General features: G+C 45.4%; 2 protein-coding genes across 11 annotated transcripts in view; one reads left to right on the top strand and one right to left on the bottom strand.

Annotated features, from left to right (window-relative positions):
* The window catches only part of CRYZL1 (crystallin zeta like 1), a 31,214-nt gene extending 22,532 nt beyond the window's left edge, over window positions 1-8,682 (bottom strand). For 4 of the 5 annotated variants that reach the window (XM_053657693.1, XM_053657694.1, XM_053657696.1 and 1 more), the window contains exons 1-2: window positions 8,593-8,682; window positions 101-172 (exon numbers count right to left, since the gene is read on the bottom strand). In XM_053657693.1, coding sequence (XP_053513668.1) covers window positions 101-166 — 66 coding nt within the window. In that variant the 5' untranslated portion in view covers window positions 167-172; window positions 8,593-8,682. The remainder of the gene's footprint in view (window positions 1-100; window positions 173-8,592) is intronic. The other variant, XM_037127164.2, reaches the window with a different exon arrangement.
* Window positions 8,683-9,376: 694 nt separating this feature from the next.
* ITSN1 (intersectin 1) overlaps window positions 9,377-17,849 on the top strand; it is a 169,997-nt gene continuing 161,524 nt past the window's right edge. For 2 of the 6 annotated variants that reach the window (XM_053657689.1, XM_037127146.2), the window contains exon 1: window positions 9,377-9,589. The gene's annotated coding sequence lies outside the window, so the exon portion shown is untranslated. Of the gene's footprint in view, window positions 9,590-11,024; window positions 11,153-16,351; window positions 16,521-17,849 lie in introns of all 6 variants that reach the window. The other 4 variants (XM_053657687.1, XM_053657685.1, XM_053657692.1 and 1 more) reach the window with 4 other exon arrangements.

Here is a 17,849-nt window from a genome sequence, read left to right as displayed (position 1 = left end):
GGAATGTGTGGCGTTTCACTGAAGTTCCACTAACAGACCCCGAAGACCTGGGTAAGTACAGCTTTCTTGTTTTGTTTAGTGATTAAACAATTTTTCTTACCCTTTCCTGAAATACAAATGTTATTTCTTCATTTGGAGAATTCTGTTGAAAATACAAGCCTTTCATAGTCACCTAAAACAAAACAAAAAAATACATTAAACAAACCAACAAAACACCTTCCAGACCAAAAGAAAGCAAAAATTAAAAAATAGTGCTACAAGGGATAAAATGGCAACTATAAGTGTAGTTTTTCAACAAATACATGTGGATGATAGTTCTCGAAAGCGACCAGGTAAGCGATCATGCTGGTCTCCGGTACGGTCTTAACAGGAAGCAGGTCTACAGTTCGGCCTCACACACAGGGTGAGCGGCTGCTCAGTTTCACTTTGCTATTCCACAAAAACCACTAGATGTGCTTTGGGGGGAAATTAAGAGGGCCAGCGGGCTAAATGATAATTTCCAATGGTGTCATTTGAAAGGAGTTCAAAATTGTGCCCTGACCCATGTGGCTCAGTGGGTTGGGCATTGTGCAAAGCAAAAGGTCGCCAGTTCCATTCCTGGTCAGGGCATGTGCCTGGGTTGCGGGCCAGGTCCCTAGCTGGGGGTGTGCGAGAGGCAACTGATCAACGTTTCTCCCCCTCTTTTTCCCTCCCTTCCCCTCTCTCTAAAAGTAAATAAATAAAATCTTTTTAAAAATAGGCATTCAAAGTATTAAAAAAGACCATCAAAGAGGAAAAAATGGACCATCAAGATATTTGTCACAACTATACCCCTATTATTCTGTGACAGTTTACAACCCCTAATTATTGCTTACAGTTTACTTCCATTTAATGGAAGCATTTAAACCCGTAGTCTGTCAAAGATTTTATAGTTTTAAAAAATTTTTCATAGTAATTGTACGGCAAGACTATTTCTTTCATTATTTTTTAGACTGTTTTTTGGATCCTCACCTGAGGATATGTTTTTATGGATTTAGAAAGATAGGAAGGAAGAAGGAGAAACAGTGATGGGTCGCCTCCCGGATGCGCCCCCACCTTTTGGTGTGTGGGATGATGCTGAGCCGCCTGGCCAGGCTGGACTGTTTTCTTAATATGAATTCCGTGCAAGATAACAATACTCGTGGGAAAGTGCACAGATCCTGCATCGTGTATCGTGCAGAACGCCACAACATGAACATGGCCGTCATGCGGGAATCCCAGCACAAGGACCCCAGAAGCCCTTCTATCCCTGTTCTGGCCACTGCCTCCGCCGCCTAAGAATACTCAACACCATTTCCACAGCACAGGTTCGTCTCGTCTGTTTGCCTTCATGCAAATGAAGTGATATTCCTTCCACATCTGTTTGCTCTTCCTCAGTCTTGTTTGTCTCAACCACGTTGTTGCCAACAGTTGTTGCCATTCATTCTCATTGCCATACAGTATTCCCTGTATGTGATTCTTTCTAGTTCGGGGCTTTCACAAACTATCCTGCTAAGAACATTCTTGTGCACATGTCTTGGTGAAAGTACTATCTTGCATTTAGCTCATGAGTGAGGAGACTGGGTCTCACAGCACCAGCTGGGCCAGAGCTGGGCCAAACCAGGCGCCACCAACTCCAGAGTCACTTTTCTTAACCAGTATCATGGTTTTCTACTGAGCTGCTAACATTAGGTTTCCCCTTGAAATGAGAGGCCTATGCCCTTTAGTTTAGGACTGACAATGATTAAGTACTTGTTGGTAAAACTGGCTACACACTTTGTAGAGTCCAGTGCAAAATGAAAATGTGGGGGACCTTGCCCATAAATTATTAAAATTTCAGGATGGTGACAGTGGAGCATTAAACCAAGTGTGGGTTCCTTCTGAGCAGGAGGTCCAGGGCCACTACGAAGGTCCCGCGCCCATGAAACCAGCCCGCGAGCTGCATCCTAGAGGGTCTAACAGAGCCACATAAAGGGTTTTCACTGAGTAGTTTGGCAATGATCACTGCTTTCTAGAATATGACGACCAAATTCTAGAACTAAAAGAAATGAATAGACATTCAAGACATACGTAATTATGTATGCAGCATGTAACAACAGAGTCTATAAAAGCAGGTGAGCTAGATTAGATGACTGAATGAACCCCAACCCTTTGGCCAAAGGAGAGCCTGCTTGTGTGCGTGTCGGTGTGTATGCTGGTGTCGGCAGGGGAGAGAGGGGGTACCTAGGCCCAGATGCAGCGACTATGTATCCCTATGACATTGAACCTCCTCCACCTAGCTTTCAAGGCTGTCGAAATGCATCACCCACTGTCCCGAGTCCACCTTACTGCCCCATTTTTCCAGTGCATACCCTGTCTGATCTGGCCGTTATGACTTCATACCATATGGTCACCCTGGCTCAGGGCTTCCAGGCACTGCTTATTCTGAGACTGCACTGTGCGCACTCTGCAGACTCTGGGAAGGAGATAAAGCTCAACCTGCTGCCCCGCTGACATCCCCCCGGTGATGGGGCCCCATTGGCCCCATCTGTCCCAGCTTCTAGATTCTATCACACAGGAACAAAACCCCGACGTGTCCACTGACTATGTGTATTTTCCCTGCTATTGCTTGGGAGAATCGATATTCATTATTACGAAATAATAAAATTTCTGCTCTATTCAGCCTGGAGCTACCGGAGTTGCCTTTTTGAGAAATGGAACATTTACACAGCAACACATTGATTTCAAAACATCTCCTTTTATAATTCTGGAAGCCACTGACTTCTCTGCCCCCGGCGTCTTAAAACATGGGGTGTCTCCCAGATCAATAGTCACATGCACCTCACACCACGGCACTCCAAGTTCAAAGGCCTGGGAAGGCAACTGTATTAACACAAGTACTATACACATAATGATGCCAATACTTTTGGTCAGATCATCCTAAATGGTTCCTCCAAATTTTAGGTTAAAATTGGCCTGGCTGGTAGAAAAAAATTTTTTTTTAGCTGGGCCAATAAAGAACCACATGGGGACAAAAATATCCTCAAAATTGCAAATGGAAGAAAGATAAGTGTTTTTACAAAAGAAGCAAGAAAAAGGAGGAAATGTTGTTTTGCAAACCCAAAAAGAGAATATTGAGTTCTTGACACTAAGAAAATGGAACAATGGACGGTACTGGAGGCCCACTCAGTCGCTCAGGCACTGGTCCAGGTTAAATGGGACGCCTAGTCCGTTACTTAATAAATTTTTATTGAATATAAAGATACTTGCACACAGAAAATAACTGACTGCCTTATAAAATAAAATTATAAATTAAAATATATACCATTTATCAAGCCACTTCCAAGAATGAATGCTATGTAACATCAAAATTACGTGTACCACTCTAAACTTCCCTTTACCAAAGAAGCAATATATAAAACTTTTAAGTAAAAATAAAACTGTTTAAAAATGTAGGCTGATATGCCCTATAAAAGTATATCAGCTTACATTTTTAAATGGGCTTATTTTTCCATGTACATTAGGTTTTAAATATATTTGACATAAGTTCACACATTGAGGATAATATTTATAATATTTATATTTTTATAATGGTCCACATTAAATCTGTTAAAGTATGTAGAAACAAAAATTAAGACACCTATTTTAAATAATTTTTGGTAAAAAGCAGAGGTCTTTGAATAAATTAAACATTTGCTATAAACAACACTTCAAGAAAGTAGTTAATAAAAGTACTATTCTTTTAAGGAATTCTAAAAAGAATCAACGGGAAGACATTTCCAATGGTTTCATTAGTTTCAACAGCAACACACACTCCCCTGGTTCTCTCCTGCTATAGCTCCTCTCCTAAGCAGCTCACCTATTAATAATTACACATCACACCTCTGCACGTCAGCCTTTATCTACATTTTCAGACCAAAAGTGCTCTAAGTAGCAGGTCCACCTCAAATTCAAGAGATGTAAAACTGGACTAATCTTTCTCCGAAATAAGATTTTGCTGTACCAATCTTCGGTCATGAAGGGTATCTTAAGAGTCTATCACTACTTCTTCCTCTGTATTACAATAAATTACTGGCCTGAAGACTTCCTTTTTCTCTGGCTGTGCTGGCTCACCTGCTCACTTTTTGTTTTGCTGGGTGCTAGCACAAGAGACGTGCTCACGTTGTGGCTACTGGACAGCTTCATTCCCTTCTCTCACCCAATCCATCTGCTACTCTGCAGACAACTTAATTCCTGAAAGTCCAAACTCTTTACATACTCCAATTTCTATTATTCCCCAACACGAACTTTGTAATATTGTGGCCAATTCTGGTTCAGGATTCTGTTATAACATTCCTCACCCACTCTCCCTTTTGTTTTTGTTTTTTTAAAGATTTTATTTATTTTTAGAGAGAGGGGAAAGAAGAGAGAAAGAGAGGGAGAGAAATATCAGTGTGTGGTTGCCCACGTGCCCCCAGCTGGGGGCCTGGACTGCAACCTAGGCATGTGCCCTGACTGGGAATCAAACTGACGACCTTTTGGTTCATTAGCTCGCGCTCAATCCACTGAGCCACACCAGCCAGGGCTCCCTTTTGTTTTTAGGGAAGCAGAGACACTGTCAGGAAGGTGGGCTACAGAAAAAACAGGTAGGTCAATTCTCAGACGCGCCCCTCCTGCTCCCCGCTGTGCCGGGACAGGGGTGCAGCAGTCAGGTGTGAGCTGGACTGTCAGGGATAAAGTCTTCAGTTATACACCAAGGGGGTGACTTCATACTGTGTTTTAATAGTGTCCTTGCTGACCTGTGAGAATTTCATACATACCCATGCATCAGATAAAGAAGTATGTCAAACCCTGTGCCCAAACATTTGGTGAAAAAATTTGGTCAGCAAACCACAGTAACTAGATGCAGGTTTGGTTCATCATAATGTATAATGTGCATGTATTTGCCCAGATTTCTGAGGGGAAAATAAGGGTGTGCATTATATACAAGTATAATGACTACATACTATGGGCATGATAATCCCACATAGAACATGCACAAAACGTGGGTGCGCGTTATACACGGCAAAGCACGGGTCAGTGCTATGCTCTGCAGGCTGTGAAGCACAGTACTCCTACTCAGTTAGGTGTTGGGTGCGTGGTCTGCACAGGTGGAGGACATCTCTACGCTGTGTAGGCAACAGTCTCTGGGAATCTGTACACTCTAAGGACACTTTCCTTAAGCAGTGAGCATGCAGGTGTTTGCAGGTGGGCACAGGAGATGCTTTGATAGTGGCTCACACCCAGCTGGACACTAGGAAGCAGTTCCGGCTGATAACATGTTGTAAGAACCTTTAGTTTCCCACTTTAGGTACATAATTTATCTTATTTTATTTACTTTTTAAAGATTTTATTTATTTATTTTTGGAAGAGGGAAAGGGAGGGAGAAAGAGAGAGAGAGAGAAATATCAATGTGTCATTGCGTCTCACGTGGCCACCACTGGGGACCTGGACCTGGCCCACAACCCAGGCACATGCCCTGACTGGGAATGGAATTGGCAACCCTTTGGTTCACAGCCCACACTTAATGCACTGAGCCACACCAGCCAGGGCTTAGGTACATAATTCAAACTTAGGGAAATGCATGAAGTTGCACAGCCCCTATCACTGGAAGGATTTAACCAGAGGCTGAATTCACACTTACTGTGGCATCAAAGGGGCATTCGGGCATCAGCTGGGGGAAAGGGAGCTCAGATGGCCATGTTAATGCCTCTTCTAATTATGACCACCTTGATTTCTATGAGCATTATCAACATACTCAATTGAACTTATACATTTGAGGCATGACCTTTACTTCTCACACAACCTGAGATCTAGATAGGCGAAGAATTAGGAAAGGAAAAATGTTTCTTTTTGATATAGGCTTTAGGCAGAAGTAAAAAAAGGCATTTGCTTGGAGATGCCAGATCACTGCCTATGCACACAAGCCATGGCTGCCGACACGCGTCTGTCTAGAACAGCGGCTCCCAGCGACCACCTCTCTTCAGTCTCAGAAAGTTTTTTCAGTAATCCTCCTGGCCCCAGGTGAGCTTCACTTGTGTTATTTACTGATTCCCACGTAGGGTTCTTCCTGGAGGCATTCCCCGCCAGTCTGTCTAGTCTGTGAGCAGCGGGTAGGTTGGGGGGTGGGATGGTCACTACTTTAAGGATGGCGAATCTTTGGTCCAGTTACTAGTCACTGTAGGGCCAGTCAATATATTAAGATTGAGCATAACAGAAATGTAACTTTCACTTATATTTTTAATTAGCATATTCTCCCCTAATGACTATGGGGAACGATAAAGCCAATGGTGTGATGAACGAGTCTTCTCTCTGCTGTTTTAATCACATGATGCTGGGGCCGTGCAGGTGGTGATGCGGGACATCTGCGACTGAGGGACCTTCGAATCACCACTACACTTTCCTCCTCCAGCGGACCTAACCAGTCTCTTCTCCGCTCACTACCCTTACTGCAGTCTGTAAATGCCTTGTTCATTTCCCAACTTTCCAAGTCACTACAGCATATCTTTTTAAAAAAGATTTTATTTATTTCTAGAGAGAGGGAAGGAGAGAGGGACAGACACATCAGCGTGTGGTTGCCTCTCACATGGCCCCCATTAGGGACCTGGCTAGCAACCCAGGGACATGCCCTGACTGAGTGCGACCCTTTGGTTCACAGGGCAGCACTCAATCCACTGAGCTACACCAGCCAGGGCACACTATAGCATCTTAAAGAAACCATTTCTTGCTTAAGATGCAAGACAGAAATTGTAATTTTAGCTATTTACTAATAAATTCACAATTGAGAGAAAATAATTTATAAAGTTTCACATTTATTATAATGCATAAAATTAGAAGAAAATTACTTTGGCAAAATAGCATATTTTAGCTCGTGTGAGTATATGTATTTTCAGTCTTCTACTCATTAAACCTCTCCTTAGTTAGTGTTCACTGGGTCTAGAAAAATCACAAGTTGTCTTTGAAATGTTCTGTGTGAAATTCACAAAAGCAAGAAAACATTTTTATCAATGAAAAACATGATTTCACCAAAAACAAAAGCAAAACACACCATGATTTCATAGTGAAACAATTTAAGAAGTCCCAACTTTTTCCATCTCTAGGGAGGTATGCAAATGAATCAAGACACCATAATGCCCCAGGTACTTGTCCAGAGGCCTAAAATCAATGTTCTGAACACTCATCTTCAACCCAGAACTTTGATTTTGAATGCACAGCACCGACAGTTGTAAAACTACCAAAATATTTCACTGCAACTGACAAACTTGATTTTGTAAGGGAAACCCTCTGTTTCAAATCTCAACACCTCACCCCCGCCATAAACTGGAGCAGAGGCACCAAGGAAGTGAAATTAGTCATAAAAGGTAGTAATTATAGACTGCAGTGGCTGACAAATAGGATTTAGAAATCATAATTGATGGGAGTCTGAATCCCAGTTCTCCTACTTGCAAGCTACATGATTTTGGGCTATTTAATTTCAACCTTCTGGGCCTTAGATTTCATTCCTGTAAAGTGTTGTTATAAGGATTAAATGACACATGCAAAGCACTCTACAAAAACATTGTTCGTAAGTGTTGGCTATTTTTACTATTATTTCTGCGAATTGGGCAGAGAACCTCTGAGGTATTACAGTTTCGAAGCCCACCTCAAAGGGTTTGGTCATACACAACCTGAGATTTAACACTTTCAGTTCCTGCGTGGGAAACTATGTCATCAGGATCTGTGTTGTCCAGTAAGGGGTGGCCGCCAGCCACAGGTGGCTAAGGAGCACTTGAACTGTGTCTAGTCGGAACTAAGATGTGCTGTAAATGTAAAATATACATCAGATTTCAAAGACAATAAGAAAAAGAATGTATAATAGCTCAATTTTAAAATAATTGTTAAAATCATATTTTGAACATACTGAATGAAATGAAACATTATTAAAATGAACTTCCCGTGTTTCTTTTCATATTTTGGCTATGGATACCACAAAATTTAAAGTTACGTTAAGCTTGCATTATATTTGCTCAGAGCTGATGTAGAATCTCTCAGCCCCTGGCAGCTCCTCGGAAACGCAAATCCTCCGGCCCCGCCCCACCTACGGAAGCAGACTCCGCACGACAGTGTTCCGAGGTGGTTCCTAGGCTCGCTGCAGAGTATCGGTTTTTAGCTGAAGAGGGCATATCTGGCCTTAAAGTCACATAAATGAGAATACTCCAGCTTTATTTAGCTAATTGCTCCAAAACAGTAAACTGTGAAAGAGTAGAAAGCAGTGGCAGAGAAGGGGTAAGGGAGGAAGAAAAACTCAAATCATAAGAACAAAACACCAACCCGGGAGATTCAGTGGAAGGGAACTGCCAGACTTTTACCGTTCTTAAACGTGGAAGGATAGGCAAACTGAGAGAAAACCCGTAAGGACAAGGAAATCGCCAGGCTAATCAAGTCTTCCCCGCCCCTCGGAGGACTCAGCTAAACTAGGCCTGAGCCCGAGGGGATCTGGGTTGAGGTGCGGCGCGAACCACCATCCGCCCCAGGGCTGGATGGTTGCGCGGGTCGTCTCTCGATCTCTCGTCCAAAGTCCGGTTTTCCAAGACACACGACGCACTAAGCGGGACTCACCTGCCTTCGAGAAGCTCTAACGGCCTAACCCTCCGCCACCGCCACCTTCGAGTCCTTCTGCAGAGAGCCCACCCTCCTTGGCCCAGGCGCTACTTCCATTGGTCAGACGGCTCGTCACTCCCAGACTCCAGAAGGCCGGAGAGAACGCCATAGCAACCGAACTCTGAACTACAACTCCCGGCATGCTCTGCTAGGAGAAGCTGGGCATTGCACAGGGTTACCAATAAACGGGTGAGTTGTAGTCACCTGAATGGGCTCCGTGGCTCCGTGCCTCCGTTTTATGCAAATTTCAGTTCAAGACCACACCCTTCCTCGTTCCAACCGTTTGCCCTACCACCTTCCTTGGATTGTGCCCCGTCTTTCTTTTTGCCTCTAAGTGTTCTCTTTCAAGATTTCCTTAGCTAGTTTAGTTGAGTGTATCCTAACTAGTGTGTCGCATGACAACGGACAGATGCAAAGTAATCGTGGAACAAAATTTCCACAAGCCCTGTCAGGAAAATCCCAGATCAGAAGCCTCCGGTTACGCCTTCTGGATTCTCCTGCCCCGCCACCCCTTTGAGCTGCTATTTTTTATTGGTTCCCCCTCCATTGGTTCCCGGGGTGGGCGGGGCTAGAGGCGGGGCAATGAGGAGGTGCGAGCCCCTTTTCCCAATTGGCAGGCTGTGTGCCACCACCCACCTGTGGGCGGAGACATGGGGGCTTAGGGGCGGGGCAGGCCGCGGCGAGCGGTGAGGAGATAGGCGGGAGCAGGGAGCGAGGGAGCGAGGGAGGGAGCGAAGGAGGTAGAGGGGAAAGGAGGAGTTGGGTGGGAGCGCAGCTTGGTTGCTCCGTAGTACGGCGGCTCGCGAGGGAGAGTCCCGAGCGGACTCCCGGACGCGCGGAGAGGCGGGCGGGCGGGGATGGTGTGCGGGGCTGCGGCTCCTGCGTCCCTCCCCGTGGCGAGAGAGAGGCACTGATTTGTCCCTGGGGCGGCAGCGCGGACCCGCCTGGAGATGAGGTGAGGAGCGGGCTGCTCCGCGGCGGCCTGGACTAGTGAGGCGGCGGGCGGGGGTCCTCGCGGGGGTCGGCGCGATGGCGCCAGGGCTCCCGTCCCGAGGCCGCCCTTCAGCCTCTGCCGCGCGCCCGGGAGGCGCGGCCACGGCGGCCCCTCGCGTCGTCCTTCCCTATCCTCCCGGGGGCGGCGGCCGGGCGGCCGGCCGGCGGGCACCGGGAAGCCGGGGGGCCGCGGCGGGCGAGGGGCTGACGGCCGCAGGACGGGCTTCGGGTTGAATGGGGGTCCGCAGCCCCGGCCGGCCGACCAGGGTCCCACCCTCCCCAGGGGGCTGCGGGGGCGCTCGGGCCTCCAGGGCTGACCTCGCTGCCCTCGTCCGCCGGAGCGCGGCGCACCGGCCAAGCCTCGCCTCCCCGCCCGCCTCCGGGGATCCAGAGGTTGCGGGCAGCGACGTCGCGCCGCCTGCCTCTCCCGGGCCTCGAGTCCCGGCTCCTCTGTCTGCCCCTCATGTGCCTGTTCGGCCCGCTCAGGGGAGGGCCGTCAGCGCCGGGCTGAGTCCGGCCGCGGCCGCGTTCGCCGGGAGCGCGTCCAGCGCTGCGCACCGGCCCGCGCGGTGCAGTCGCCCTCTCCGGCCAGGGTAACCGTGACCCGCACACCCACGGGAACAGGAAGCCGCCGACGAAAGGCTGCACTCGCCTGTCCTGCTCGCCCGCGGATCCGCAGACAACTTCGAGAGATGACGCGTCCTAGGGGCATCTTTTGTTGTGGTTCAGGCTGAGGAAGGCGTTGCTCTTGGAGAAACGGACGAGCGGCTTCTCCGTCGGGTTGAGGCTGGGGGTTTCTGGCTGCCTCCCGACGGGAAGGTTTCCTTCTGAGCCGGCCCTCGCTGGGGCTGCGGTGGAGGCGGCAGCGGGTTGGGCTTCCCAGCTGCTCGCTCTGGCCGGAGGCGCTTCTTTGTGCTTCTCTGCCCGCACCCTGCGCTTGCTGTTTGCAGGCATCCAACTCGGGAAAGCACAGAGACAGTGCGGGTGATGAACGCAAGGGCCACCCGATGCACGCAGCTGGGAAATCTCAGCTCTGTCGGCGGGAGGCGGTTTCCCTAATCCCTTTGACCAGATGCAGGGCGGGCTCAGAGCGCCCCTGGATTAGCTAGGGGGCAGGGGCAGGGGCAGGGGCAGGGGCAGGGGCAGGGGCAGGAACGGGCCAGAGCCAGTGGCCAGCTGGGTGCATGGTGCTGCTCCTCGCCTCTGAAATGGAATGTTATTAGATGACTTAAGGTGCTTAAACACCCCTCACGCCTTATGATTTCTACCTATCTCTGAGAACTATGTTTTTTCTTTTAATTACTTTTAATAGTTTACTTGAAACATTCACATCGTTTTGATGTAAGTTTCCGCGTCACATAAATATGTATATTTTAAATACTGAATTTTTCCTACAGGTTTGGAAGGAACCCAGGAACTTTAGTCTAAATGGAGGAATGAGGGACCTGAGCGATGGCATTAAAACTATTTCAAAACTCCTTTAAGTAGCTCCGGTGAGGAGTTTCTGACTGAGTTTTTTTAAAAGGTATTTTTTAACCTACAAATATATTTATTGAAATGGCTATGGCACATGGTACCTTCACAAAACTCTACTGTTAGTCTGCCTGAGTAGGAGAGGAAATGAACACGTTTCTGATGTACTTTGGAACCCTGGGGATTGTTCAGATACTAAGCATTGTGAAATAGGGCATAAAGTGAGTGGCAGCAAGTTAATTCCATGAAATGTTTGTCCCTCTTAGCATTTTTTTTGCAGTTGACTAGCAGTTTCCTTTTTCTTGATGCTTGTGTCTAATGTTGGTAGTAGTACTCTAAGTTCATCTTTCCCCCAAATGCCTTGATTGAGGCAAATTTCAGTCTCCTGTAGAGGTTAAGGAGGAAGTGCTGGTAAATTCCTGGACTCTAACTCATCTTTTTAATTTGCTAGATTTGTGAATGACAGAGAATTAATTACTTGAGGGTTGGGTTTATTACTCAGTGCCAGTTACACTACTTGTAGAGCTTTTCTCTTCTGAATGATCTTTCCCTTCTGAATGGCTCTAGTTACTGGAGGGTTTCTCGAAGTCTGGACTGCAGATCACTTACAGCAGCTTTAACTGAGGTTCTTGTTAAAGATACAGGTTTTTGTCATCCCCCCTCAGAATCAAATTCCTGGAGGTGGGACTCTAGATTCTTCTGTATTTTCAGAAAGTCCTGCAGGAATTTCTCCTGTGCGGCAAAGTTGGAGAACCAACCACTGGTGTTACTATTTCTTGAAGTGAATAGCAAGTTTTTCAAGTAACAATATTTTATATCTTAGGCTGCCAATAAAAACTGCCTGTGACCTTCAAATGTGTATCATACCAGTGATAAACCTTTCAGTGGGGCAGAGACTTGAGTTTATCATTGTACCCTCAGTGCCTAGAATAGTGCCTGGGGAAACTCAATTAAATATTTATGAGTGGACTGCATCGCCGCAGCAAGACCACATTTTAAAACTTCTACTTGTAAAATCATTTTTATCACTTAATAGTCATTGATTGTATGGAAACGAGCCACAAGTACTCTACCCCAGTCATTTCCATAAACTTGATTGGCTCTGAAAGGAGAGAACCTTCCCAAGCATAGAATGCCCAAGGTGATGAGCTGGAAAGAAGGTTCCTAGAGAAATACTTGCTGAGAGACTAAAAAATGTAATCTTAAATCACAGCGTAGTGGTAAATTACTATGTTATCACTATATCAAAATATCATTTTATAAGCTATGATAATTTCAACACAATGCTATAAAAATTGATTTTCAAAAAGTATAGGAAATCACTGCATTTTCTGTTGCGGCTGGGTAGCTCAGTGCTTCAGTTGATTGAAGTGTCCCGACTCCCATATGCGAAGGTTACAGGTTCAGTCCCCAGCCAGGGCACATACAGGAATCAGTCTGTATAAATAAACAATAAATCTCTCTCTCTCCTCCTTTTTCCTCCTCTTTGTCTAAAGTTAATTAAAAAGAAAATTGGTGTATCTTCCAGTTTCGTTTTTTATACTAATAAAATATGACCTTTACTCTCTGCTTTTAGAGCAGGGATGTCCAACCTTTTGGCGTCTCTGGGCCACACTGGAAGAAGGGTTGTCTTGGGCCACACATTAAATAAATATACACACACTAATGAAAACAAAAACATCTCACGTTTTAATTAAATTTACAGTGTCATACTGGGCCTCGTTCACAGCCACCCTGGACCACACACAGCCCATGTTGGACACCCCTGTTTTTGAGTATTGCATGGGCCCCGTAAATAACAGCTTCTATGATGTAACTGAAGGTTACCGGATAGTCAAGAGGAGAGTAAGCAGCGCCGTCTCTAAAGAATGGGTTTGACCACACGTCTGTGACTTTGATTTAATCATCTAACTCCTCAGTGCCTAAGCTATCTCAGACTAAAATGGGAATAATAATAGCAAAGTTTATATACTTCTGAGTACTTCAGACAGTAAATCTTATTATCACTTTCAGGGTATTTGTACATTTCAGAACCAAACTGATAATCAGCTTATGATGATTAGCTAATATCCCTTGTATTTTAAAGAACTGCATGTTTATGGTAGAAAAATTGAAATACAGAAAAGTAAAAAGTAGAAAACTTAAAAAATTCATAAGTCCACCACCAGAGTACATCTCCCTTCAAAACCTTTCGTGTGTGTATGTGGCTATTCATGTATAAGTGTAGTTTTTGGTAACAAATATACGCTCCTGCTGTATACGCGTGGAATTGTTTTGTAACCTGTTTCCTTTTTTTTTGGCTTAACATTTTCTCAGTCTTTCTGTATCTGTATTATCAGTTATAATGGTTCAGTAACTGAATATTTAATTTTATGGATCTAGACAGTTTGGCCAATTTATTTTTATTAGACATTAGCCCCCCCCCCACTAGTGTCAACAATTCTTCAGTGACTAATCACCTACACGCATCTCTGCTCTGTATATGCTTGAGAGATTTTTTCCCCCTTAGAAGTTTCTAAAGTGAATTGCGGGATCAGTACAGGCTAAGTTTAACCCTGGGGAGGTTGTGGCTAATCTGAGAGGTACAAACAAACTCTTTTATTAAATATCATTATATATACCGGGTGCGTAGATTTCAGGGTCATGCCTAGCTGCGTGTTTGCATTCGGATGTGACTAATGGTAAGTCATAATGTGTGTGTATCTCTCAGATATGCGGGCCCTACGCTGTGAAGTTTTTGACTGAAACCTCCCAGGGGTTTTGATATGTGTTTCCAATTTACCATTTAGAAAGGTTGTGGCAGTTTTACACTCTTACAGTGGTGCACGAGAGTTTGGTTTCTCTCCGCCCTCATTTTTTGGAGTGATTTTTTAACTAGTGACAAACCTAGTGAATCGTTTTTAGGCGGAAGAATGTTTGTTTTGTTTAAAAATTTTATTTATTTATTTTTAGAGCAGGAGTGAAGAAGAAAGGGAAAAAGGAAGAGAGGTAGAGAGATATCAGTGTGCAGTTGCCTCCCGCATGTCCCTTACCTGGGATGTGGCCCATGACCCAGGCATGTTCCCTGAGTGGGAATCTAATTGGCAATCCTTTGGTTCACAGGCTGGCACTCATTCCGTTGAGCCACACCATCCAGGATGGAAGAATGGGTATTAATGTAACCTGTTTAGTAGTGTGATGTGGAAAGTCAGAAAATTCATACATCTGTAATAGTGATAGCTAACATTTACCAGATCTTGTTACAGTTAACTCAACCTTCATAAAACTCTCATACTTTAGATTAACGAACCTTGGAAACTGAAGTACCTGCAGTGAAGTCACTTGGGGAGCCAGCAAGTAGCCGCACGGATTTGAACTCTAGGGCCCAAAACTCTTGGCCACAGTGCTGGGCCGCCTGTTGCCTAGGCATGCTTGGTAGGGATTGGGCTACTTTGTACATTCCTGATAGCTGTTTTGGAACAACCTAGAGGTTCCCTGATAAGTATTATTTTATAAATTAGGTTGTGCACAAATTTGTATCCCTGTTACTTGAGGAGTTGGTCACGTAAGTTAGCTCAAACATAGGCTTCTCCTACTGTTCAGTAGTCATCTCTCAAAGCACTGGTTGTCCGTCCCCCTGTCCCGGGGGTGCGGATGGAGTGCAGGGTGTGGACAGCCTTGCCTTGCAGACGGGAGGCCCCGTACAGAAGTGTGACTGGGGAGATGGGGTGGGGGGCGGAGGCGGCGCGTGGCAGCATCTCTGCCTTGGCCAGTTTGGAGATTTAAATGTCTGTGGGAGTGCACTTCAGGAACGTGGAGGCCTCACTACAGAGCGATGTCACAGATCCATTGGGAGGTCATCCCGAAAAAGACTCGTTAATAAATAGTTGTCTGTTAATAATTGATCTTTAAAAAAATCTTCTATTAATAAATGATGCTTGACTATCATTAAAGTTTTGTTACTGGTATTTATAGTCCTCTAACTACAGGCAAGGTGACTTTTAAGCACCAGTGCTTTCCTGATCTTTTTCTGGTAGAATTAGTGACTGGCAGTGAGGTAACAGTATGACTCATGGGTGAGATGCGTTGGTGAAATTGTCTGGCTTCAGCTCCCTGGCCTGAGTTTGTGCCGCCCCGTGAGGTAGGACTACTGGCTCAGTTAAGATTGTCACCAAAACCCATGCTTATGGTTGTGCAGCGCAGGTTGTGCAGCGCAAGCCAGTGCCAACAGGTACTGAGTACATTCCACGCCCACCAGAGTGGGAGAGCCAGAGTGGAACTGCGAGATGTGATGGAGCTTTGGATTCAGCTGAATTTGAATGACAATAACAAGGCAATAGTAGTCGGTCAAAGATTTCGTTTTAATCCTTAGTGGTTAAAATTAAACGTCCTCTCCTTAGTACAGCAGGGCAGTGCTTTTGATCCCCTGCTGCCGCCAGTGGGGGTTTTGTTTACCTTCATGTTTTGTCTGCAAGTCCTTCTGGTGTCTAGTGCCGAGCATGCCAGACAGGTGGATACAGTGCATAGAAATGAAGGAAGTCAACTGGCTTTTAGTTCCGTGCTTTACCCAGCCTGGTTAAGGTGACACTGGTTCTTATGTGTGTGTGTGCATGTGAATGGACAGGGCCAGTTCTCTCCAAGACAGATGTCCCGAGCAGTCTTACTGTTCTAGCAGGAGCAGTGTGATGTGTTAGAGGCCGCTGTATAAACACGCACACCACTCCTGTGCATTTTCTGTAAATCTGTTCATTGTGGATCCATTGATTTATGAAAATCAAGTCATTTCTGCTATAAACTTGAAATAATAGATTTTAGAAGAAAGTAATTCAGTTTTGGGAATGATTGGAAACTCAGCTGCTCCATTCTTGCAGAACTGGAGTGTAACGTTTTGGTCATTGACATATAAAAGCTGTGTAGCAAGTGGAGGGATTGAGCAGAAAGGAAAAAGGACTCATGGACACGGACAACATTGTAGCATGTAGCAGTTGCGGGGGGAGGGAGATATAAGAGGAATAAGTAGCAATGGAAAGAATACAACAATTAAAAAAAACTTATTAGCAATGAGAGAAATCTTGAAAAATTGACCCAAAACACCCATACCATTCCTGGTATAGAGTAAGTTTCAATGAGTAAAAGACCTCTTCCTTTATTTCTCTTCTATCATTTATAAATGACAATTATAAATATTAATTCATATGAATTGCCAGTAATTAATATTACATAAAATCAGTAAATGATAATACGTTTTCTTAGGTAGTCCCCGCTATTTCAGATGCTCAGATCCAGCCATCACAGTGGTTGCTGTCATGTTCTTCAAGCAGCGAGGGAGACTGAGGAGGAGAAGTCTAGAGGGGTACCTGGGACCTGAGTTCCATGGGCAGGGAGTTTCGTCTCTGCTGCTTCCTGCCTTTTCCCCGGACCTAGGACTGTGCAAAAAATAGGTCAGTATTTGAGGACCCGAAGGTCAGGAGGCCAGTCGCCCAAGCGCTGTGCACACGGAGGAAACGGTGGGGAAGAGAGGAGAAGAGCCCCGGGGGCTTGTACTGAGAGTTCGTGGAGTTGGAAGCTAATGGGAGTTTTCAGCAGCGGAGTCCCAGGGTTTACTTCTGTTTCAGAAGAGCACTCTGGACGTCACGTGGGAGTGGGTCGGAGGAGGGCAGGAGCGCGGGCGGTCCAAGCCTGCGCCTCAGTTCCCTGTGGGTGCGGCGTCCTGTCCAGCCTTGTCTCCATCTCCTGCGGCTCACTCTTCGGGGTCTGGGAGGTGGGGTGAGATGCATGGTGATTCATGCAGACTTCTTGAGTTTCTGGGGCAAAGAGGACTTCATGAAATACTATTATTATTTATCAAATAAATAAAATAAACATGAGGAATTATTTAACTTTTTAAATATTAAGTTAGGTGATGTTATGAATAGGATAGCTCTTCTGTTTACATTTCTTGGTGAACAAAACATTAAAATATGGAAATGAATTTTTAAAATAGCTGCTTTATGAATCGAGTGTCTATAAAAGCTATTCAGAGCCCTGGTCAGTGAGGTTCAGTTGGTTGGGTGTTGTCCTTTGAGAGTGAAGGTCGCTGGTTCGATTCCCAGTCAGGGAGTGGTTGCCTTCAACCAATCGATGTTTCTCTCTCGAATTGATGTTCCTCTGTCTCTCTTTCTCTCTCCCTTCCCCTGTCTATAAAAATAAATCTTTTTTTAAAAAGCTATCCAGTTTGAGAAAGATCTGACTTGTAAAATGCTGCTATTGTCTGTTCAGTCTGCTGTGTCAGTGTCAAGGGGCGTGAAACGCTGCAGTAATTGTCACCTCACGTCATTCCTTAGTTCCATCAGTTGTAAACCACAGTCATCAGTTATCGTTGGTTGTTTTGATCTCATTAGATGGAGTGATATTGCAGTTGCGATTTGCTAATTTAAAAATTTCTTATAACACAGCAATACACATTTATTGAAGAAAACTTTTGAAAATAGACAGGGAAAGGAAAACAGTTTACCCTGAATCTCACTACCCAGCGATAATGACTGTTCCTGCCCTGTGATGGGTCCGCCAGCAGAAATGCCCCAGCAGGTTAGGTGCGTGAAGGCACTTAGTCTGGGGGACGTGAAGGCAAGTTAGGGACTCCGGGCGCTGAAGAAGGCCCCACGGGTGGGCCAGGCTGGGCCAGTCAGCCCAGACGTCTGTGGCCGTGGAAACACACAGCCTGGTGTTACTACACTTTCTTTTCTTGAAAACTTTGTTTTATTGTACTATTTATTTCTAGAGAGGGGAAG

This window comes from Artibeus jamaicensis, unplaced genomic scaffold (genome assembly GCF_021234435.1).
Source record: "Artibeus jamaicensis isolate MK-2021 breed Jamaican fruit bat unplaced genomic scaffold, CSHL_Jam_final scaffold_474, whole genome shotgun sequence".
Lineage (NCBI taxonomy): Eukaryota > Metazoa > Chordata > Mammalia > Chiroptera > Phyllostomidae > Artibeus > Artibeus jamaicensis.
This window is presented reverse-complemented; position numbering and strand designations above follow the sequence as displayed.